Source organism: Cygnus olor, chromosome 5 (genome assembly GCF_009769625.2).
Source record: "Cygnus olor isolate bCygOlo1 chromosome 5, bCygOlo1.pri.v2, whole genome shotgun sequence".
Taxonomy (NCBI): Eukaryota; Metazoa; Chordata; class Aves; order Anseriformes; family Anatidae; genus Cygnus; species Cygnus olor.
The window spans coordinates 11,521,679-11,539,909 of record NC_049173.1 but is presented as its reverse complement, the minus strand read 5'-3'; the positions used below and the strand labels follow the sequence as shown (position 1 = coordinate 11,539,909).

Below are 18,231 nucleotides of genomic sequence, written 5' to 3'. Positions count from 1 at the left end.
TTTTCTTGGGTGATAGTAACAGTGTTTTTATGCACGAGGGACGAAGATTTTAACAGCTGAGATTGAGATCTGCTCCTTGCAAATAGAGGTTATCAATTTCTTAGTATTATTTAGTAGTTTTCTGCTTGTTTTTATCAGTTCTCAGAGAAGAATAACTGCATGGTAGAATCTTATTACTAAGATGGACAAAGTTGTGTTATAGCTGTGAGCCGTGTTAGGAGGAGGCATTTAACTTCTCTAATAGGTGTGATGTCTGACACCTGAAGCTGAGGGAAAACTTGTTATCTGGAAGCAGTGTTCTTGGTGTACTGAAACCAAATCTGTATTTCAGATGTTGACTGGATACTTTAATTGAAGCACAAAACTTTTTAATTTTGACAACCTGTAGTTTTAAATTTGTGACATTAGTTTTAAAATCTGTTTCTAAGTTGTGTATATAGCTTTTTTAATATGTTCCTGTTTTTGCATTTTAGCAGTGGCAAATTTGGAGCATGTTTTATACCTGGCCTATGTAAACAGACTGATTTGACGCTATTTGCTGCCAGACCTGGACTTCGCCTCTGGAAGTCTGATGTTCGTGGAACTGTTCAGGCCACATTCATATTGAAAGATGTATTTGCTGGAGGAATAAACACTTTTGAATTGTATCCACGTTTGGAAACATTCAGCAGAGGAAGTTATAGCTCCCCAGAAAAACAACTTGGGCTTGTTTCATGCTTTTTCCGAGAAGGATGGGTGCTGACCTGGAATGAATACAGCATCTATTTATTAGACACTGTGAACCAGGTAGGCACTTGTGGGTGCATATTCTGTTTCTTACCTGTTTTTCTTCGTTCTGTGTTGTGAGACTTTGGGTTATCCATTACACTTCTGTGATATAAACTCATATTTAAACCTAAAAAAGAAGACTCTTTTTTTCTTTTTGAAAAAGTAAGTACTAAAAAATTAGTATGGTGGTTCTTTTCTGCCACCAAATTTTAAGTTGTTTAAGTAATTGATTACTGCTAGTTCAGACAGAGGAAATTAATAGGCCAATGACATTTCACAGAATGGAAATTACTATAAAAATTGAGCTAGCTGCATCAGGACTGAGAGGTACTTGCCTGTTTTGCTATTTTCTTTCTTTTTGATAGCATCCTTGTTCTGTAACTGTCAATTAAATTCCAGTGAATAATTTACAATTGTTAAGAGCCTAATCTTGTCCAACCAGCAGATTAACCTGATGCCATTTATCTCTTTCTTTGTTGATTTTTTTATAGGCTTTGATTGGTGGCTTGGAAGGATATGGTGATATTGTGTCTGTGTCCTGCACGAACAATGAGATTTTTCTCTTAAAGGGAGACAGAGACATAATAAGAATTTCAAGTAGACCAGAAGGACTGTCATCAATAGGTTTGTACAGATTAGCAAACTTTAGTATGTGCCTCGTGGAATGTGGTGTCTATCATAACTTTGTGGGGTTTGTTTGTTTGGCCTTTAATACTGAAAAAAGCCCACCTTCTAGGTTACTGCAAAAACCTACCATCTTCTGTGGAATTACTTATCTGTTTCTGCAAATTATATTTAGAGCTGTCATTTTTACCTGGTCATCTGAGATTTTGTTTTGGCTGCAACAAGAATGGGGGCATTAAGAAATTATAGTTCCATTTTTGGAGAGTTGATCGACATTATCCTAGCCAGGCATCTCTAATCTGTGCATTTTAGGCCATATCCTAAGCAATGTTACTGAAACAATCTGCATTCATGATCATAGTTATCTATTTATTGTCAGTCTCAGTTGTTTGGGTTGGAGATACCTGCGTATGTTGATTCCTGGGTATCTATGATACATTTCAGGTATGTTGATACCTGCGTGTGTATGATGTCACCTGTCATCACTCATATTCCAGAGGAGGTCTCAGCTTTCCCAGCAATGAATAAGAAAGAACTGGCAAAACACCCAAAGAACATTCACTAAATCTCCAAAAATAATCTGAGGGCTTATTTTCTTTGTTGCCGTCTGAGTTCAGCATCTGTGTCGCTAGAACTCTGTAAAAGGGATTAGTAATACTTCCTTAATGATGATGCTGACTGATTTCTCCTCATACAATATTGTAAACACCATTACCCAGCATATTACAGTCACAAAAGGACTATTTATGCACTTTAAAAACTCCATCTTAGTTCTGCATTAACAAAATACCAGCAAAAAAGCTATGAAGTTTCACTGAATGCTAGAGGACTTAAACTGTTTTATCTTTGCACTTAGCAAAAGCTTTTGTCATTCAAATAGTTCTTTACTCACAAACTTTTAGAAGGTGTTTACTATTTTATTCTTAACTTCCAAGTATAGTTTAAAAGGAGCCTTCTTGAAATGTGTTTTCTTCTAATTACCACAGTGGCTTATCTGGTCTTTTGTGTGTGCGCACGCGTGCAAGATACTGAATGTTTGAAGAAACTGAGCGCACACAAGGTGGTACTTCAGTATATAACACTGCTGGGTCTTTCCAGCTACAGACCTGTACCGTTCTCTGTACATAAGTGTAAAGGCAGAATTTTACTATTATAGGCTTGATACAGGGTTTGGGGAATTGATTTTTCTAAAATGGTTTTATTTAGATTTACTTGCATGAAATTGTATATATATTTGAAATGTGCATTTAGAGTATTTTCCATAGGATAAAGTTTCTTTTCTCTGAACGCTCTCCAAGAACTATGCTGTTACTCACTTGACACCTTAGTATTTATACTTTTATTTTTCTTTTGGTCAGTTTCAGATGTGAATTCCAAAGTGCTGAATCCTTTAACAGATACGAGTCCTAATTTGCTGACCCCGTTATCAGTAGTTGCATCTGTATCATCTAGCCCTTCAGTGGAAACAGATAAAAAAAGGGTTACTTCCCCTTCAGGTATTGGTGATAAGAATGACTCTTATTCTTTAGCGAAAGATAATCTGGAAACTCCAACGCTATTGGAAAAAAGCTTTGATAGAGTGGGAGACTTGAGCAATGAAACAAGAAAAAGGGGCTGCTCTGTAGCAAGCGAGTCAAGAAGCAGGAGCAGCTCAGTAAACTCTGTGGACAGTGGCTCTAGTTTTATGATATGTGCAGACTCAGAAGCTCAGAGGGAGTGTCATCTTTCCTCACAACGGTTCAGCACTATCAGCTCTGAAGATTTTGATCAAGAACTCATTGTAAAGCCCATTAAAGTGAAAAAGAAAAAGAAGAAGAGACAAGGTAAGTCTAGCAGAACTTTGCCCACCATTGGTCATTTATTAGAACGTGTCACATTTGATAATTTCAGACTGTGTGTGTTTGATGTGCTTTGTGTATATTGTCACATGGAATCCAAAACTCTTGTTATTGGAGTGATGGAGTGATTGTGGTGGTTATATGGAGTGATTGTGGTGAGCCTTTTATGTTTAAGATGAAGGCCTGTTTTGAAAGCAATGAGTTGATTGTATATTTCTTTTTAGATTATTTCTTTTATTCCTTTTATTCCTTTAGACTTACTTTGTGTAAATATGCTTCATGTTCTAAATAAACTACGGGTTAATGGTAATACACGGTGTGCTCTGCTTACAGTTTTATGTTGGAATTGTGTAATATCTATTCATCCTAGTTGAAGTATTTGGCAGTGTCTTTCTTAGACATGTTTTTTAGTTTATTAAAATAGTGTGTGTGTACTTAGTTATTCTAACTTTATCTTTTTGGTGTTATACTTTTAAAATGTTTTGCTGTTAAGACTTGTTTGGTTTTATGTGCATCACTTAGTGCCAAAGTGAAAAAAAATCAGTTTGTCAAAATGTAGATTTAAGTCTATTCTTATCCCAGTGATAAAAATATTTAATGGCTCTTACTAATACGATCCCTCCCCCCTCCTTTTTGTTTTTAATGAGAGCAGAAAGTGGGACCAAAAGAAACCATGGCTCTCTGGAAGGTACGCCAAGTTACGAGCGTCAGCTTTCTGGTGACAGTCCACATTCGTTGACTGCAGATTCATTTTCCATGACATCTAGCCTAATGAGTGGCAGCATTGATCATTTGAGTACTGGGTCTCCAGATCAGGAAAGCATGTTCAGTGTGGAGTCCCATACAATCTTGCAAGAAGATAATGGCTCAGAAACCTTCAGTGTCCTACAGTCTCCTGAATCTGCAACTGAGCTAATTCATGAAGAAAATGGAGATACAGTTAATGTCCAGAAACTTCCAAACAGTGACAGTGGCATGGGTACATCAACGGTTATAGATACGTTGACATCTGTCTCCCCTCTAATTGTCACAGAAGACTTGACAAACAGTGTTGATACTGAAAATAATCATAGTGTGCTTTCTGCAAGCAATGAATGCTGTCTTGGAAAGCCGAGCCAAGAAGATCAGGATTTTAGTGCATTGTGTAAAATAGATGAAAATTTAGATAAAATGAATCTGCAGGATACTGAAAAGCCTTTTGAAGAGCCAGACCGTACAGACCAAATGGTTTTGGAATCTAACAGTGTACTTGGTATTCAGACATCACTGCCACCAAAGGAAAGTGATGAAACTGGTAGCGAAGACCAACAGCAACATTCTCTAATACGCAGTGCTCTGTCAGATCCTTCTGTTCTCCACTTTGACATCTCTAAAGATACTGATTCAGAGAACACTTCACTTTCTGGATGGAATTTTGAAAGTGCAATCAAAGCTAAATCTAGTACTAGCACTGCTGAATGGGTAACAAACACTCCTGAAAGTAAGACAGAGAAATCTGCCTCAAGTGATGAAGAGGAGGATATTTATGGACATGGATTGCCGTATTCATCCTCGGAGACTAGCATGCCTGAAGTTGGTGCTGAGCCTGGTTCCCAGGATGTGTCCAGGATAAGCCTAGATGAAACGGTGCTGTTAAAATCTGATCAGGTATGTGTTTCCAATTTAGTTGAAATATTTAAAACCTCAGCATTTTAAAAGAAACGTGTGTAACTACGATCCTTTACTTCCTTAGGGGAGCAATTTTCTTCTCACTTAACAAGTAAAACATAAAGCAAAAGCAGCAATATGTGTTTTAACTCTTATGAAATGTGATATATCAGACTTCAGAATGGTTGATGTGTCCTTACAAGGTGAAGACGCTGTTATTGGTTGTAAGGCCTATTTAGCGTGAACATTATTATGATTTACAGTTTGACAAAAATATTGTCATAAACCCATTCATTAGAGAGGGAAAAGTAAAAACCAAGTCGTGCTCAAAGGCTGTTCCTTGTTTGGGTCTCCAGTAGCCCAAATCCTATAAGATAATGCTTCTGACTTCCACAAATTTCGCTAGGAATTAATGCTGGTTATCTCACATGGAGGGTCTCTGGTTAAGGTTAGTTTTACCTGTAAGTACTCAGAATGAGGATTAGTCTTCATTTGTGTCCTAGACAATTAGTGCTATTTTAAATATTGGGGTTTTTCCCTTTTTCTGTTACCCTTCTTTCCTTTGTTGTTACTTTGTAGTGTAAAAGTTGCCAGAAATAGGAATTTTTATATAGTATTTATTTTCTGTAGTCCAAGATTAACTATAAAATCCACAAAATTGACAGAAAACACTGCTGGGAGTTTTAGCAGAGGTCTTGAGAAGGAAATAGAGTTGTTTTATTTTTTTCTTTATTTTGTTTGTTTTAAATCTTTTACAGTCGTGTTGAGATCAAATATTTGTTGAGAAAGGTTGGGCTGCAGTTATTACTAAATAGGATGCTATCAAAACTCCAAGTGTAGAAGACTTTCAGTTTTGAGTTGTCATATTCTGAGATTGTGGAATGTTTAGGAAAGCTCTACAGGTGCCTTCATTATAGGTCATGTATACACTGCTTGGGTACGCCTAATGCGAGCTATCAAAATTCAAGATAGCAGTTTGTAAACCAGATTTCCATAATATTTGGGTCCTGTACCATACAAACAAAATTGTGTTAGTTATTTAGCTGTCTCCAAAACAGTTATCTTGTTCCCTTTGCTAATCACTTCATAGACAATAAATAATTTCCTGGACTAAAGAGAGATTGTACATTTTTATGCATTTCTTTTTGCATCTGCCACTCACTTTAAATACACGTTCTTTAATTATTAAGAGAAGATTTTTCACTTTCTGGAGGTAGGTGACAGCGTAGTTTTCTCATTTTGCTAAAACTTTTGTTCTAACAGTCATAGTTTGCAGTACATAATATCTTAGAGAACACTGACAAATGTAGTTTATTTTACCCAAGGCATTTATGTGTTGATTAAGAATATAAGAGCTTTAAGTTTAGCTTTTTTTTTTTTTTTTTAAATCAAGAATTATGGCAGCTGCTTATGCTTACGTAGCCGTTTTTTTTCTGCAATTTGAAGACACCTGTCACTGTTCTGACTCTACAGTTTTTAGTTTGCAGAGAGCTGGATGGGATACTCTGGCCCTGGCTATGGCATCCTGAGCCTGGCTGTCTCGGAAAAGTATATTTGGTGCCTGGACTACAGAGGCAGCCTGTATTGCAGTGCTCTCCCGTCTGCTGGACTGCGGTGGCAAAAGTTTGAAGATGGTGTCCAGCAGGTGGCAGTTTCCCCCTCAGGTTGGTAGGCTTCTATTTCACAGTAACCTCATAAATATAAAACTTTCATAGACTTGGACATTCTCTTTGCTTTTTTATTTTTGATTAGATGCAGGAAAAAAAAGTCATACGATGTGATTGCATCTTCAGTACATCTGGGTATCATGTTATTTTCGGTGGCTGTCTTCTAACAAGTTCACATTGCACTTTGTGAAGTTGTCAATGTACAGCTAACTGATTGAGGTGAACCACAGGAGTAGCTCAGTGATAGGTGAAGATGAATCAAGAAGTCCTCATCTTGGTTTTTGATACAGAACTACTTACGATTCCCAGACTTATTTATTTTTATTTTTTTGCAAATACAGAATTCTTTTTGTTTTTGCCTTTTTTTGTTTTCTTGAGTTTTAAAAATCAAACAAACAAAATACCTTGGTTCATTTGTTTATGAGTTTATTCTGGGTTGTGTGTTGTTTTTGTTTGGAGTGAGGATTATGTTGGATAAATGGGTTTGGGAGATTAACTTGCTTCATTTTTTGTCCATTCAGATTGCTTCAGGACTGGTGTGAAAATAGAAGTTTCTAAACTTGATCTCTGGCTCTGCCTCTACTTTTCTTCCACTGTCATCTCTTAAAAACGCATTAATCTTCACTTCTCTCTGTGTAGGGGAAGATTTTCTGTCTGGTTTAAGAAGAAGGGTTTTACTTGATCTGTAGCTGAGCTTTGTGATGGACAAAAATATAAGAGTAGTTGTATTAGAGTTGTATTAGGTCAGATGAGAGATTCATCCACTCAGTATCTTGTCTTTAACAGTGGTCAAAAGCGGATGCCTGCACGAAAGTGAGCTAACACGTCTGACGCTTGCCCGCAGGAATTTCAGACTGCAATCGTTGGTGGCTCAATGTTTTCTCTGCATTTATTTTCCCCTTAGTTCCAGGAATTTACCCAATTTTTCCTTGAGCCCATGTAGATTGCTAGAATTCACAGTTTTGAAACTGGGTATGTTTACACAAGAGCATATTAACCACAAAGGTCAAAAGGAAATGAAATGCTACTTTGAGGAATTATTCAAAGGCAGTTAATATGAAGGTATGTTTCTCTGATATGAACCAGCGCGGTTGCTAATCAGCAGTTAAATTTGGAATTCCATATGGTTTTCTTCTTCTGAGCTATCTTTGCTAATTGGAGTCAGGGGAAAAAGTTCTGAAGGCGGAGTAGTGTTTGAGTTGTGTTTGCTTTTGACATGCTGAGCAGTGAACAGGTGATAGGAACGCCCAGTGGTGTGCGGAACAGCGTACCTGTTCAGCTGGTTGTCATTCACAACTGGTCCACCAAAGTTAGCATTTAGAATATTAACACTAATAGTATTTGTAAAAGGTGAAAGTACTGCAACATCCTCTTTTCCTTTATGTACTCTTTAAAAAATCATTAAGTATGATGTTTATGAAAGGATTTGTCACAGGTATTGTGAATGAGTAGGTGTACTGAGGATAACCCAAACTAATACGGAGGCAAGCCGTGAACTTAAGTCTCTTAACAGTGGGCTCATTTCACCCTTATGTGAACTTGTTTTGTTAGTTTTCAATGTGTAACTAGGGAGAAGTGGTTTATTTGCATTTAAACGCTTAAAAATCACACATACTCTGAATGGTAAATGCATTTCAGAAATTCCTACAGAAGTTGGCCAGTTCTGTTCTTGCCTTTAAAAAAAACAAAGAGTTTTTAGACTGTGCATTTTTGTTTAATGGTACTGGTTTGCCTTATTTTCCCCTCACATTCGTATAGGTGTAGGTAGGACAAGACAGCTGTCTCTGTTATAGTAATTGCTTAGAGGTAGTATGTTCTTTCCTAATTTCTTAATAATTTTCTTAATTAATACAGGGGCACTTCTCTGGAAGATTGAACAGAAGACTAACAAAGCATTTGCTTGCGGAAAAGTAACTATAAAAGGAAAACGCCACTGGTATGAGGCTTTACCCCAGGCTGTATTTGTAGCCTTAAGTGATGACACTGCCTGGATCATCAGAACAAATGGAGATTTGTATTTGCAAACAGGTACTTAAATTGCAACCTCTTTCAGTTTTTGCGAGCTAAAATATTAGAATTTAAGTCTTTTGAGTGATCACAATTGGTTTTAAAATTTTATCTGAAGCCAAAGCATAGGAAAACACTTTTATATTGAGAAATGTTTGGAAACAGTCTTTTGGAACTTTTTTTTTTTTGGAACTTTTGGAAAGTTTGGAAACAGATTTTATATTAAATTGGCATGCTGAAGAAGCCAGTTCATGGTCACTTAAAAAAAAAAAAAAAGGTGTACATACAGTATTTATGACATGGGAAGAACATGGGATGGATGCAGATAAATGTAAAAAGGATTGCAGAAAATATTTAAATAATATCCTTGCAGTGAAAATGGCACGGTGTGCTAAGACAACTGAACCTCGAGTGGGTTTTTGCTTGAAAGATTTTAACGGAGTTTTAAGAAGGAACTGGAAAGGAGATGGGATAGTATGTGGCTGTTCAGAAGAGATTCAGGTGTAGGAAGCAGTGTAAAAGAAAGCAAAAGCAATTTGTTTTGAAAAGAATAGATTTGTTGGAGGTAAAATTTACCACTTGACAATGAAAGGAAGGTAATATATGGAAGACAAAAATGGATTCTGAAGTATAGGCAAGTGATATGTATTTTGTTTGACAGAGAGAAAGCAAAGCCAACGGAGGAATGGAACAGGCTAGGGATCAGCAGTCTCTACAGCTGCTTTGTCACTGGATATGAATGAGGCAAGGACCAGAGAAAGGGATATTACAGTGGCAACTTTGAAGTGATGGCCTTAGCTTTATCTGCTTCAGTGAATAGAAGAGGATGCATTTGAAGGTGTTAATGTGGAGAGTGTTGGCTAGAAGCAAGCAGCTAGAGAGAAGCCTATTTCTAGGATGTAGCTCCAGTTTATGGAGCTAAGTTAGAAGAGTATCAAAAACCCTTGGGCATGCAGACTTTGCACAGAGAGCTGAGTTGATAAGGAGAAATTACAAATACCGTGATGAAGAAATTACTGTACAAGTAGGAGGAAGATAGGGATAAGGGATAACAACAAAAAAACCCAAACATTCAAACAGGAAAATATTTCAGAGTGGCTATAAAAATTCTTATATATCTTCCATTTATTTTGATACTCTAATCTCTCTTGTAGAGTTACTTGCTCTAGTGTCACATAAAAATTATTCATGATGAAGAAAGCTGTTTGAGTAGATAGCATTTTTTCAAAAACGTTTTGCTCTTAAATTATTTTCTTTGAATAAGTTTAGTACTTACAGAGAAATCAAGGCCACGTACATTGCCAACAAGCATGGCTAGTGGTGATAGAGAGTGAACTTGATGCCAGTCACATAGGGCTCCGTGGAAGTTTGAATCAATATTTTTTTCTTTCCTGTGATAGATTGGATTGATGGCATCAGCTTGCATTCTGCTGTTCTTAGGCTTCTAATTTTGTTGTTGATGCCAAAAATAAATTCTCAGTATGTCTTGTTAATGTGAGGCAACCAGTGGTGGTTGTTTCTTCAGGATCTCTTCATTTCCTAGACCACCACCCTATCTAACGAGTGTTCTCAAAGGTTTGAAACTGAGCAGTCGTCTTGTTGTCAGTCTAGAATATCGTACAGATGAGTTTGTTCAGACTTGCTTAGAAGCATGAGAAGATTAAACAAAAGCTCTGCCTCCTAAGGTGTTTCACATACAAGCGTGTAAATCAATCTTCAGTGTAACTGTGAAGGAGACACCTGTTCCTCCAGATGATGTATATAAATATATGTAACCTACCAGAACCTCCCACCTCCTTGCAGTGCTCCATGCTGTGGCATGCTCTTTTGTAATCGCTCAACTGCCTCTATTCAGATCAGGTTCTCTCTCCCTGGCATGTTCTGGGCAAAGATTCTTGCATTATTGTCTTTAATGCTTCTGTAAAGTCTAATACGTGTTTTATAAATGGAGATCCCCAATATTGTCACTAGAGGGAGAAAAGGAACAGAAATGACAGCACAGAACTTGTGGGCTCTGCAAGATGTTGAAGGATAATGCAGTGTTTTATTTCTTAGTATATAAATTCAACTGTATTACAGGAAATGATTAATAGTTCATGGAAAGAACAGTCTATTAAGAAAATAGTGAGAAGTGTTAGCATGTCAGAGAGATTTCCTCTCCGCCTCTTTTTTTTTTTCTTTTTTGTTGGGTAGCTCTTTCTCTTTTCCTTTAGTTGCAAAAAGCCAAACATTTTTTAAAAAATCCTCCTTTTTCTGATTTCTAGGCCTGAGTGTGGATCGTCCTTGTGCCAGAGCAGTAAAGGTTGATTGCCCTTATCCACTGTCGCAGGTTACCTCCAGAAATAACGTTGTATGGGCACTGAGTGAGCAACGGGCCCTGCTATACCGGGAGGGAGTACGCAGCTTTTGTCCTGAAGGAGAGCAGTGGAAGAGCGATATTGTCAGGTAATGACACTGTAGCAGAACAGCATCGTAACTGGAATGCAATGCAATGCACTGTTTTCAGCACAGGAACTCGTTGATATTTACAAATTTATTACTTGAACTTTTTCTGGAGTGTGTGTGTGTATATATATGTGCGTGTATATATTACATATAATTTCCTTTAGTCTTTGTCCAGACATACCCAGAGTAACTGGTGTTTTTCTGTCTGATGAATGACTGTTAAGTAGAGAAAGAAATTGCTGTGAACAGAAGTGATAATGCAGTTAAAAGCAAGTTTAAGAAAGTGAGAGCAGTGCTTAAAAGACCTTTAATAATGTATATTAATATGACTGTTTTGATTAAATACTATTTCTTTAATCTCTGCTGTAATGGCTTTAAAGGGCTCTATATTTGAGTGATTTTTTTCCCTGAGACTAAATCTCAGCATTTTCTTGTTCATTTGCACACAGCTGAATAATACTTTTATACTTCCCAGTCACAGATTTTTATAGATATTCTGGGTATTTGCTATTTAGCTTTGTAGTTGGTCCTGTTCTTGCAGTAGTTAGTTTGTGATAAAGTTAAAAGCAACAAGTGTTTACTGCTGGCTTCAAGAATCTGGAATATATAGTCTCTTGTGACATCAGCCCAAAGTGAGTATAGGAAGAAATTCCAGTCATACAGAACTGCAGTCATATGATTTTTATTTTCTACTGAATATCCTGTTGTGAAGTTCCAACTTGCATTACCTCCCAATCTGGTATTTGGCTCTTGAAAAGACTCGGGAAATGTGCAGAGTATTGTTCAAATCTGAAATTTGCATGTCATTTAGTCAATTTGTTTAATGAAAATATTTGTTTGACCTACACCTTAGGTATGCTTAATGTTCTTGGGCTTTGTACTAAAGTTGTAGAAAGCAATCCATATTTGTTTTTAAGTTCTCAAGAAAAGTTCTCTGATAGAAATAGCGTTGTTGCCTACTTCTTAAATGCCTGATAAGATCATCTGATCCTGTTGGCTTTCTGAGCTTAAAAATGATTTACTTATACAGGAAGCATATAGTCAGACTCAACATTCATCTTTGCCATGTAGCTAGGTTCAGTTTTCTATTTATGGTGCCTGAGCTGCTAATATTGTTCTCAGAATAGGGCAAGAAAATTGAAGGAAATGTACTTATGAAACTGATTTACCAAAAACTTATGCTAGTTGTTTCTTATTTACTGAACAAATTATTTTTTATTTAGTTTTATTATTATGTTTCATAGTTTCAAATCTTGAATGATCTTTGAAGGCCTTGTTTTTTTTGCATGGTTTTTATTTCTGCAAGCTAATAAGATTTAAATTACTAATAACTGTGAAAATTTGAAATCAAGTGTGTTTTTGAGCTTGAACAGTTTGAACTGCTGTTGGCATTTTAAGGAAGTTGTCACAATTTCATAAACTTAAATTCGAAGTTAGGCTTTTTAATTCTTTACTTGTTTACATTTCTAGTGAAATGCAAGCTTTGGAACCAGTGTGTATAACCCTTGGAGATCAGCAGACATTATGGGCTTTGGATATCCACGGAAATCTGTGGTTCAGAACTGGTATAGTTTCAAAGAAACCACAAGGAGATGACAACCACTGGTGGCAAGTAGGCACTTTTATATTTTGCTTTCAGTTTAATCTGACAGCCAGGTTTTATTATTTGCATTGTTTTCCCATGAGATTCTAAACATAAAATTCAGTGAATCGTATGATACGTTACAGCACTCTTCATTCAGCGTACTAAAACTTCAGGGTGGTTGTGGTTGAAATCCCTTTTCCCGTCTGCTGTAGAAAAGGGGAAAACAAACACCCCATGGTCATCGAAAGCAGCAGCACAGCAGTTTTCAAGAATACAGGAAATGCTCTACCGGATTGTATCAATGGTGCATGTAGCTTGATATCTTAACAGCTGGCAGCAGGACATGCTGTTTAGTCAAAGCATTCAAGTCTGGCTGCTGAATACAGTCTCTTCTCCTCGTCTTCCAGCACTCATCCTTAGCTAAGTGAAATAAATAATCATTAACCTTGCAAGAATGCTTTAATTACCCCATTTTTCATCAATTGAAGTTTCTTCGAACTATATGGGTCTGCTTGCTTCAGTCACAGATCTTATGGGTAGAAACAACTCAGTTACTGCAAGTATTTTCTGGCGTTGATTTAGAACTCCTGACTGTTTTCCACAGCTTTACTTGTTTTTCCCCAGAAACTGGAGTGAGGGAAGAGGGGTACAGAAAAATAATTACACAGAAAATCTGTTTACGTGCTTACCTAAGTTAAAATAATTCCTATTTACATGCATATCTAATCTTTTCTTGGAGATGAACATCCTGAGTAGCTTGATTTTTATTTTTAGGTTGCAGGCAAACTGCTCTTCTTCCTTTCTAGGAGTATCCCAGAGGATTGTCAGCCTAGCTGTTCATGGTAGAACTGAGGCAATTGGTCATTTAGACCTCCTCCTGCCAGGTTTTCACTATGTGATTTAAATTGCTACACTATGCAAATTTCTCTGTTCCTTTTGGGAAACTGTAAATATACTTCTTAGTTTGCAGGGTTTGTGTCTTTAGCGGGAGGGAAGAGATGTTCAGTAGTCCGTAAACAAAGGGCTTTCTTAAAATACAGAATTTGAAGTGGATTGCTGGGTAGGATTGTGTTGTGAGTTGATGTTTAATATAGATTCTGGTTATTATCAGACTCTTATTTCATCAGAAGTGATCATTATAATTAGTAATTATTTTTCCCTTCCCACACTTAGAAGCTTTCTAAACTCATGATAGATATCCTGTACATAAAGTGTGTGCATGCACACACACAAAAAAAGCCTTTGATGGAAGATTCTGTGGTTCCCCCCAAGCTTAGTTAACCATCAAGAACCATTTTTTTCCTCTTCTCTTCCCCCTCAGGTAAGCATCACCGATTATGTAGTGTTTGACCAGTGCAGCCTGTTCCAGACGATAATCCAGGCAACTCACACAGTGGCAACAGCAGCTCAGGCACCTGTAGAGAAGGTGGCTGACAAACTTCGAATGGCATTTTGGTCACAGCAGCTTCAGTGTCAACCCAGCCTTCTTGGAGTTAATGGCAGTGGAGTCTGGATCTCTTCAGGCAAAAATGAGTTCCATGTAGCAAAGGGAAACTTAATAGGTGGGTGTGCTTTTGCATCTAATATTTTTAAGTTAAGAAAAATAAATAGGAAAAAGTAGCTAACTACAGTTTGGTCACTGTGAGAATTATCCATGGTGAGTCGGGGAGCTTTAATGAAACAACTTTATGTTTAAAAACTAAATTAAATGATTCTTGGACAGTTGGTTTGTATATTTTCCCTTCTGAAGGGAAATATTTTTCATGAAAAATTCATTGTCCACAAGTGAACAAGTGCACAAGTTACCCCTTTTAGTACCTATGTTTGTCTTTTCTCTGGGATCAGAAGGCAATTTTATGCTATTGTACCTGTTATATCTAGCACAGTGGAGTCTGGTTCATGATCAGTGTTATTATGCAAAGCAATAATGTTATGGTGTTACAGTAATAATAGGAATTGCTTTATTTATATTTCTAGGTATAATTCCCAAAACAGAACTTCAATTTAGTTCTCTTGTTTGATCAGATAAACACAAAGAGTAGACATATAATATTGTCTATTTAAACTCATCACCCATTTGGCCTCCTGTTGAAGACCATTGATCTTTTCCTTTCTCATCTTCTGTATTCCCTGTTCTTTATGTGTGCGTCCCTGTGCGTGTGTGTGCACACAGAAATGTATATGTGTCAGGAGGTTTTCTTCCCCAAGAACAGATACTAAAAGATTTGCGTAAAAAAATCTGTCTAGATATTTGAATTCTAATAGAAAATTAACTTTCTTACTGATGACACTGTTCTTTCCTTTCAGGCACTTACTGGAATAACATTGTGCCTCGTGGTACCGCTTCTGCCACAAAATGGATTTTTGTGTTGGCTTCTGCAGCTTCATCTAAAGAAGGTTAGTGCAAGCACATAATGCCCGACTTTAAATATAGTGGAACTGATGGTGTAAGTAATTAAATACTGTGAGTTACTTCAGGTTGTGGGTGCCTTTTCTGTATGCAGGGATCTAAAACCTTTGAGAAGTAAGGTGGAAACACATCTGTAAAACCAGTAGAGATAAAAAGTCGTATCATTCACTCTGTTACCTTTGGTGTGGACTGACATCCAACAGAGAAATGGATAGTCCTTTAGGAGCAGTAACTTTCTAACTTGCTGCAGCATGAATTGCCAGAATTTATTAATATGAAGTCCTGGAGCATGCTTTGCAGGAATGCCTGTACTGACCAACTACTTCTCCTGTCGGTGCAGTTAACTACAGCAGAATCGCACATTTTATTGGTAAAACTATAAACACGCTGAAGAATTCTACTGTTAGATAATGCAAGTGCTAACTATTGTAACCAAGCGTGCTAGTTTTATTGGCAAAAATGTGTGATATAGAACTGGGAAGGGAAGGTATGCTGTTTTTCTGAGGCAATAATCAAGGAAACAGAAGAGCAAAAGAACTGTTAGGTATGTCTTCTCCCTCTTAGTTTCTTCAAATGAGTTTTTTTTTCAAATGAAATCACTTGCTACTTAACTGACATAAGGGGGGGGAGAAGTATGTAAGTGCTTAAGTAAGCACTTAGGATGCTTATTTGTACTTGAAAATCTTAATCTAAGATCTTTAGTTTTGTCTTCAAACGTACTGATTGTTTTCAGAGGAAGTGTTAGCTTTCTCAGAGTGGATTAGCAATGATTTTAATAACAGAAATGTCCTTACCATAGGAAGCTTTTTGTGGCTGTGCCAAAGCAACAAGGATCTGTTTTGTGTCAGTGATCAGAATCCTCAGTTTCGTCCTTCTACGGTGCAGCTGCCACCGGAGGTTGAAATGGTGCACTATTCTGCCTGCCAGGATGCCATCTGGGGTTTGGATAGTCTTGGGCAGATATTTATCAGAACACTTTCATCCAGCTGTCCAACAGGGATGCATTGGACAAAATTGGATCTCTCTCAACTAGGTATGACATTTTTATTGAGTAGACTGTCTGTTAACTCTTAGCAGACAGTCTGTATTTTCATTCAGAAGTGTATTTGGTTTACTGATCTGAAGTACAGCATTTATTGGAGTAAACTGTACCTTACAATAATGGGCGTTGCAGCAGAGGACCGTAAAACACATGGACCAACTTACTGCTTTCAGGCAATGTTTCATTTCTCTTTTTGCTGGAGACAGCATGTTCGCTGTTTGCAAGATGCTTTATGTGCATTTGTGCTTCTTATAGTTTGTCAGTGAGACCACGCGACCTGACGCAGTGCTGTGCAGATGTACCAGTAGCTTTAACTAGCCCAGTTCTTGCACTACAAGTGGTGTAACCATAATCATGTGGCCCTGGGCAGTTCCATACTCAAAGCCCTGTATTTTGTGGGTAAATGTGCTCTTAACAGAGTGGCTAAAGCTTCCTTAGGATCTTGTTAAGGAAAAATTTTGCTCAGAGTTGCATCATCCATAGGTGATACAGATGATGACACTCTAATGTTTGGATTGATAGCGATCTAATGATTCAGCATAATGTCAAGAACGTGCTGCTGTTTAACTGCCCCTTTTTGTTTGGTTAGGAATAAGACCAAGGTTGGTTGACCACATTTTGATCATTAAAATATCCTCCCAGTTTGGCTCTTCTCATCAGAGATAAGGTTAATCTGGCCACTTGACAGCTTCACTAGTATTATTCCAATTGGATTTATTTCTTTAATAATCTGAATATCTGCTAGAATATTTTTTTCTCTTAATGCTAATCTGTTTCAAGAGAAGGTTTAAAAAAAAAAAGAATGTGCTAATATTAAACTGTTTTGCACATTTTCCATTTTTAATGGCAGTATTCATGATTGGCCTGACAAGCAATTTTATCTTTTGTATACTTTACATAAAACTTTTTAGAGAGTCTTTTAAAAATATTTTATTTACCAGTTGTAAAACTGGTTTTCCAGACGTGATGCATTGCTTCCAAATCACCAATCTTACCATAGTTTAAGCGATAATCAATGCCTTTTACCTTCACTGACCTACAGGATAGTTTTGTCTGTACTGTCCTTTTCATCTTGCTTAGTAGAACTTGAAGTTTTCCTCAAGATACTTTTACTTTCCAGCGGTTTAGATAATAACTGTGAAACTGAAATAATAAATAGCTTCTTGCTATTGTCTGAAAATCTCAAAACGTTCTAATGGAAATGAGTGCTAGCCGACTGTATTATCTGGCTTGTTCACTTTAGCCATGCTGGGATTCAACCATTACATTCAGCTATTCCTGTTAGTTTCATGGCACTCTCAGTGTGGTGATACTACAGAAATCTGGGGTCAGGAAATATTTCAGACAGCACACTTTACCTGTCATCGTGAGCTAATAATTAAGAATGCAGAAAATTTCCTGTTTTTTCTCCAATTAAATGCATGTGGTAGATCACTGCTGACAAGATGGTACATAATATAAGAGACTTGATTTGCTCTAATGGGGCTGAAGAAATTAGAGAATTATTGCTATTGTTGAAATGTAGCCTGCCTTCACTCCTCAAACATTAAGACTGTGAATTGGAGGAAAAAAGAGCAAGTTGCTGTAAAATGAAATTCAGAAATCTGTGTGAAAGTGATCAAGTTGCCAGCATTTATGTTGAAATATTCATATTATGTTGTTAGTATCTTCCTCTTGCCTTTACACTATGTACTGAGAGTAGTATCTAGTAAATTATTTTGATTAGGGTTCCACTATCATTATCAAGGTTTCTAAACACAGTAGAATGACCTTTAGGTTTCCACTGTAAACAGTGTCTCTGAATCACACTTCTTCTTTCTAAACAGTGGATGAATGTGGTTAGCATGCCCTTCTCCTAACATAAAAACAGTAAGTGGGAGGAGGGAGAAACCCCAAAACATTTACATAAGGGCTGCATTTTTGAATATCAAGTTGTACTGCAGACGTAAATAATATCAGCTGTGCCGAGTAGGTGATATGTGATTCCGTGTGCGAGAGCTCTGATGCTGCTTTGGATCGGAGCATTTCAACAGCTGAGACGACATGTGACAGAGCCATCACGGCTAGGTGTACTTTAACACGGAATCATGAGGTTTTAAATAAAAGTTTGACTTTGCTGAATGTCAGGCCTCTCTGCCTGTAATAGAGACTTGTTCTCTCCCAAACCAGTAGAAGTTTTTCTGCATAGTTGTGCTCTG

General features: G+C 37.1%; 1 protein-coding gene across 2 annotated transcripts in view; it reads left to right on the top strand.

Moving 5' to 3' along the window:
* TECPR2 (tectonin beta-propeller repeat containing 2) overlaps positions 1-18,231 on the top strand; it is a 43,766-nt gene that overhangs the window by 7,776 nt on the left and 17,759 nt on the right. For both annotated transcript variants that reach the window (XM_040559989.1, XM_040559988.1), the window contains exons 7-17: positions 474-786; positions 1,260-1,392; positions 2,751-3,215; positions 3,883-4,877; positions 6,358-6,541; positions 8,399-8,572; positions 10,816-10,996; positions 12,467-12,608; positions 13,903-14,143; positions 14,889-14,978; positions 15,791-16,024. In XM_040559989.1, coding sequence (XP_040415923.1) covers positions 474-786; positions 1,260-1,392; positions 2,751-3,215; positions 3,883-4,877; positions 6,358-6,541; positions 8,399-8,572; positions 10,816-10,996; positions 12,467-12,608; positions 13,903-14,143; positions 14,889-14,978; positions 15,791-16,024 — 3,152 coding nt within the window. The remainder of the gene's footprint in view (positions 1-473; positions 787-1,259; positions 1,393-2,750; positions 3,216-3,882; positions 4,878-6,357; positions 6,542-8,398; positions 8,573-10,815; positions 10,997-12,466; positions 12,609-13,902; positions 14,144-14,888; positions 14,979-15,790; positions 16,025-18,231) is intronic.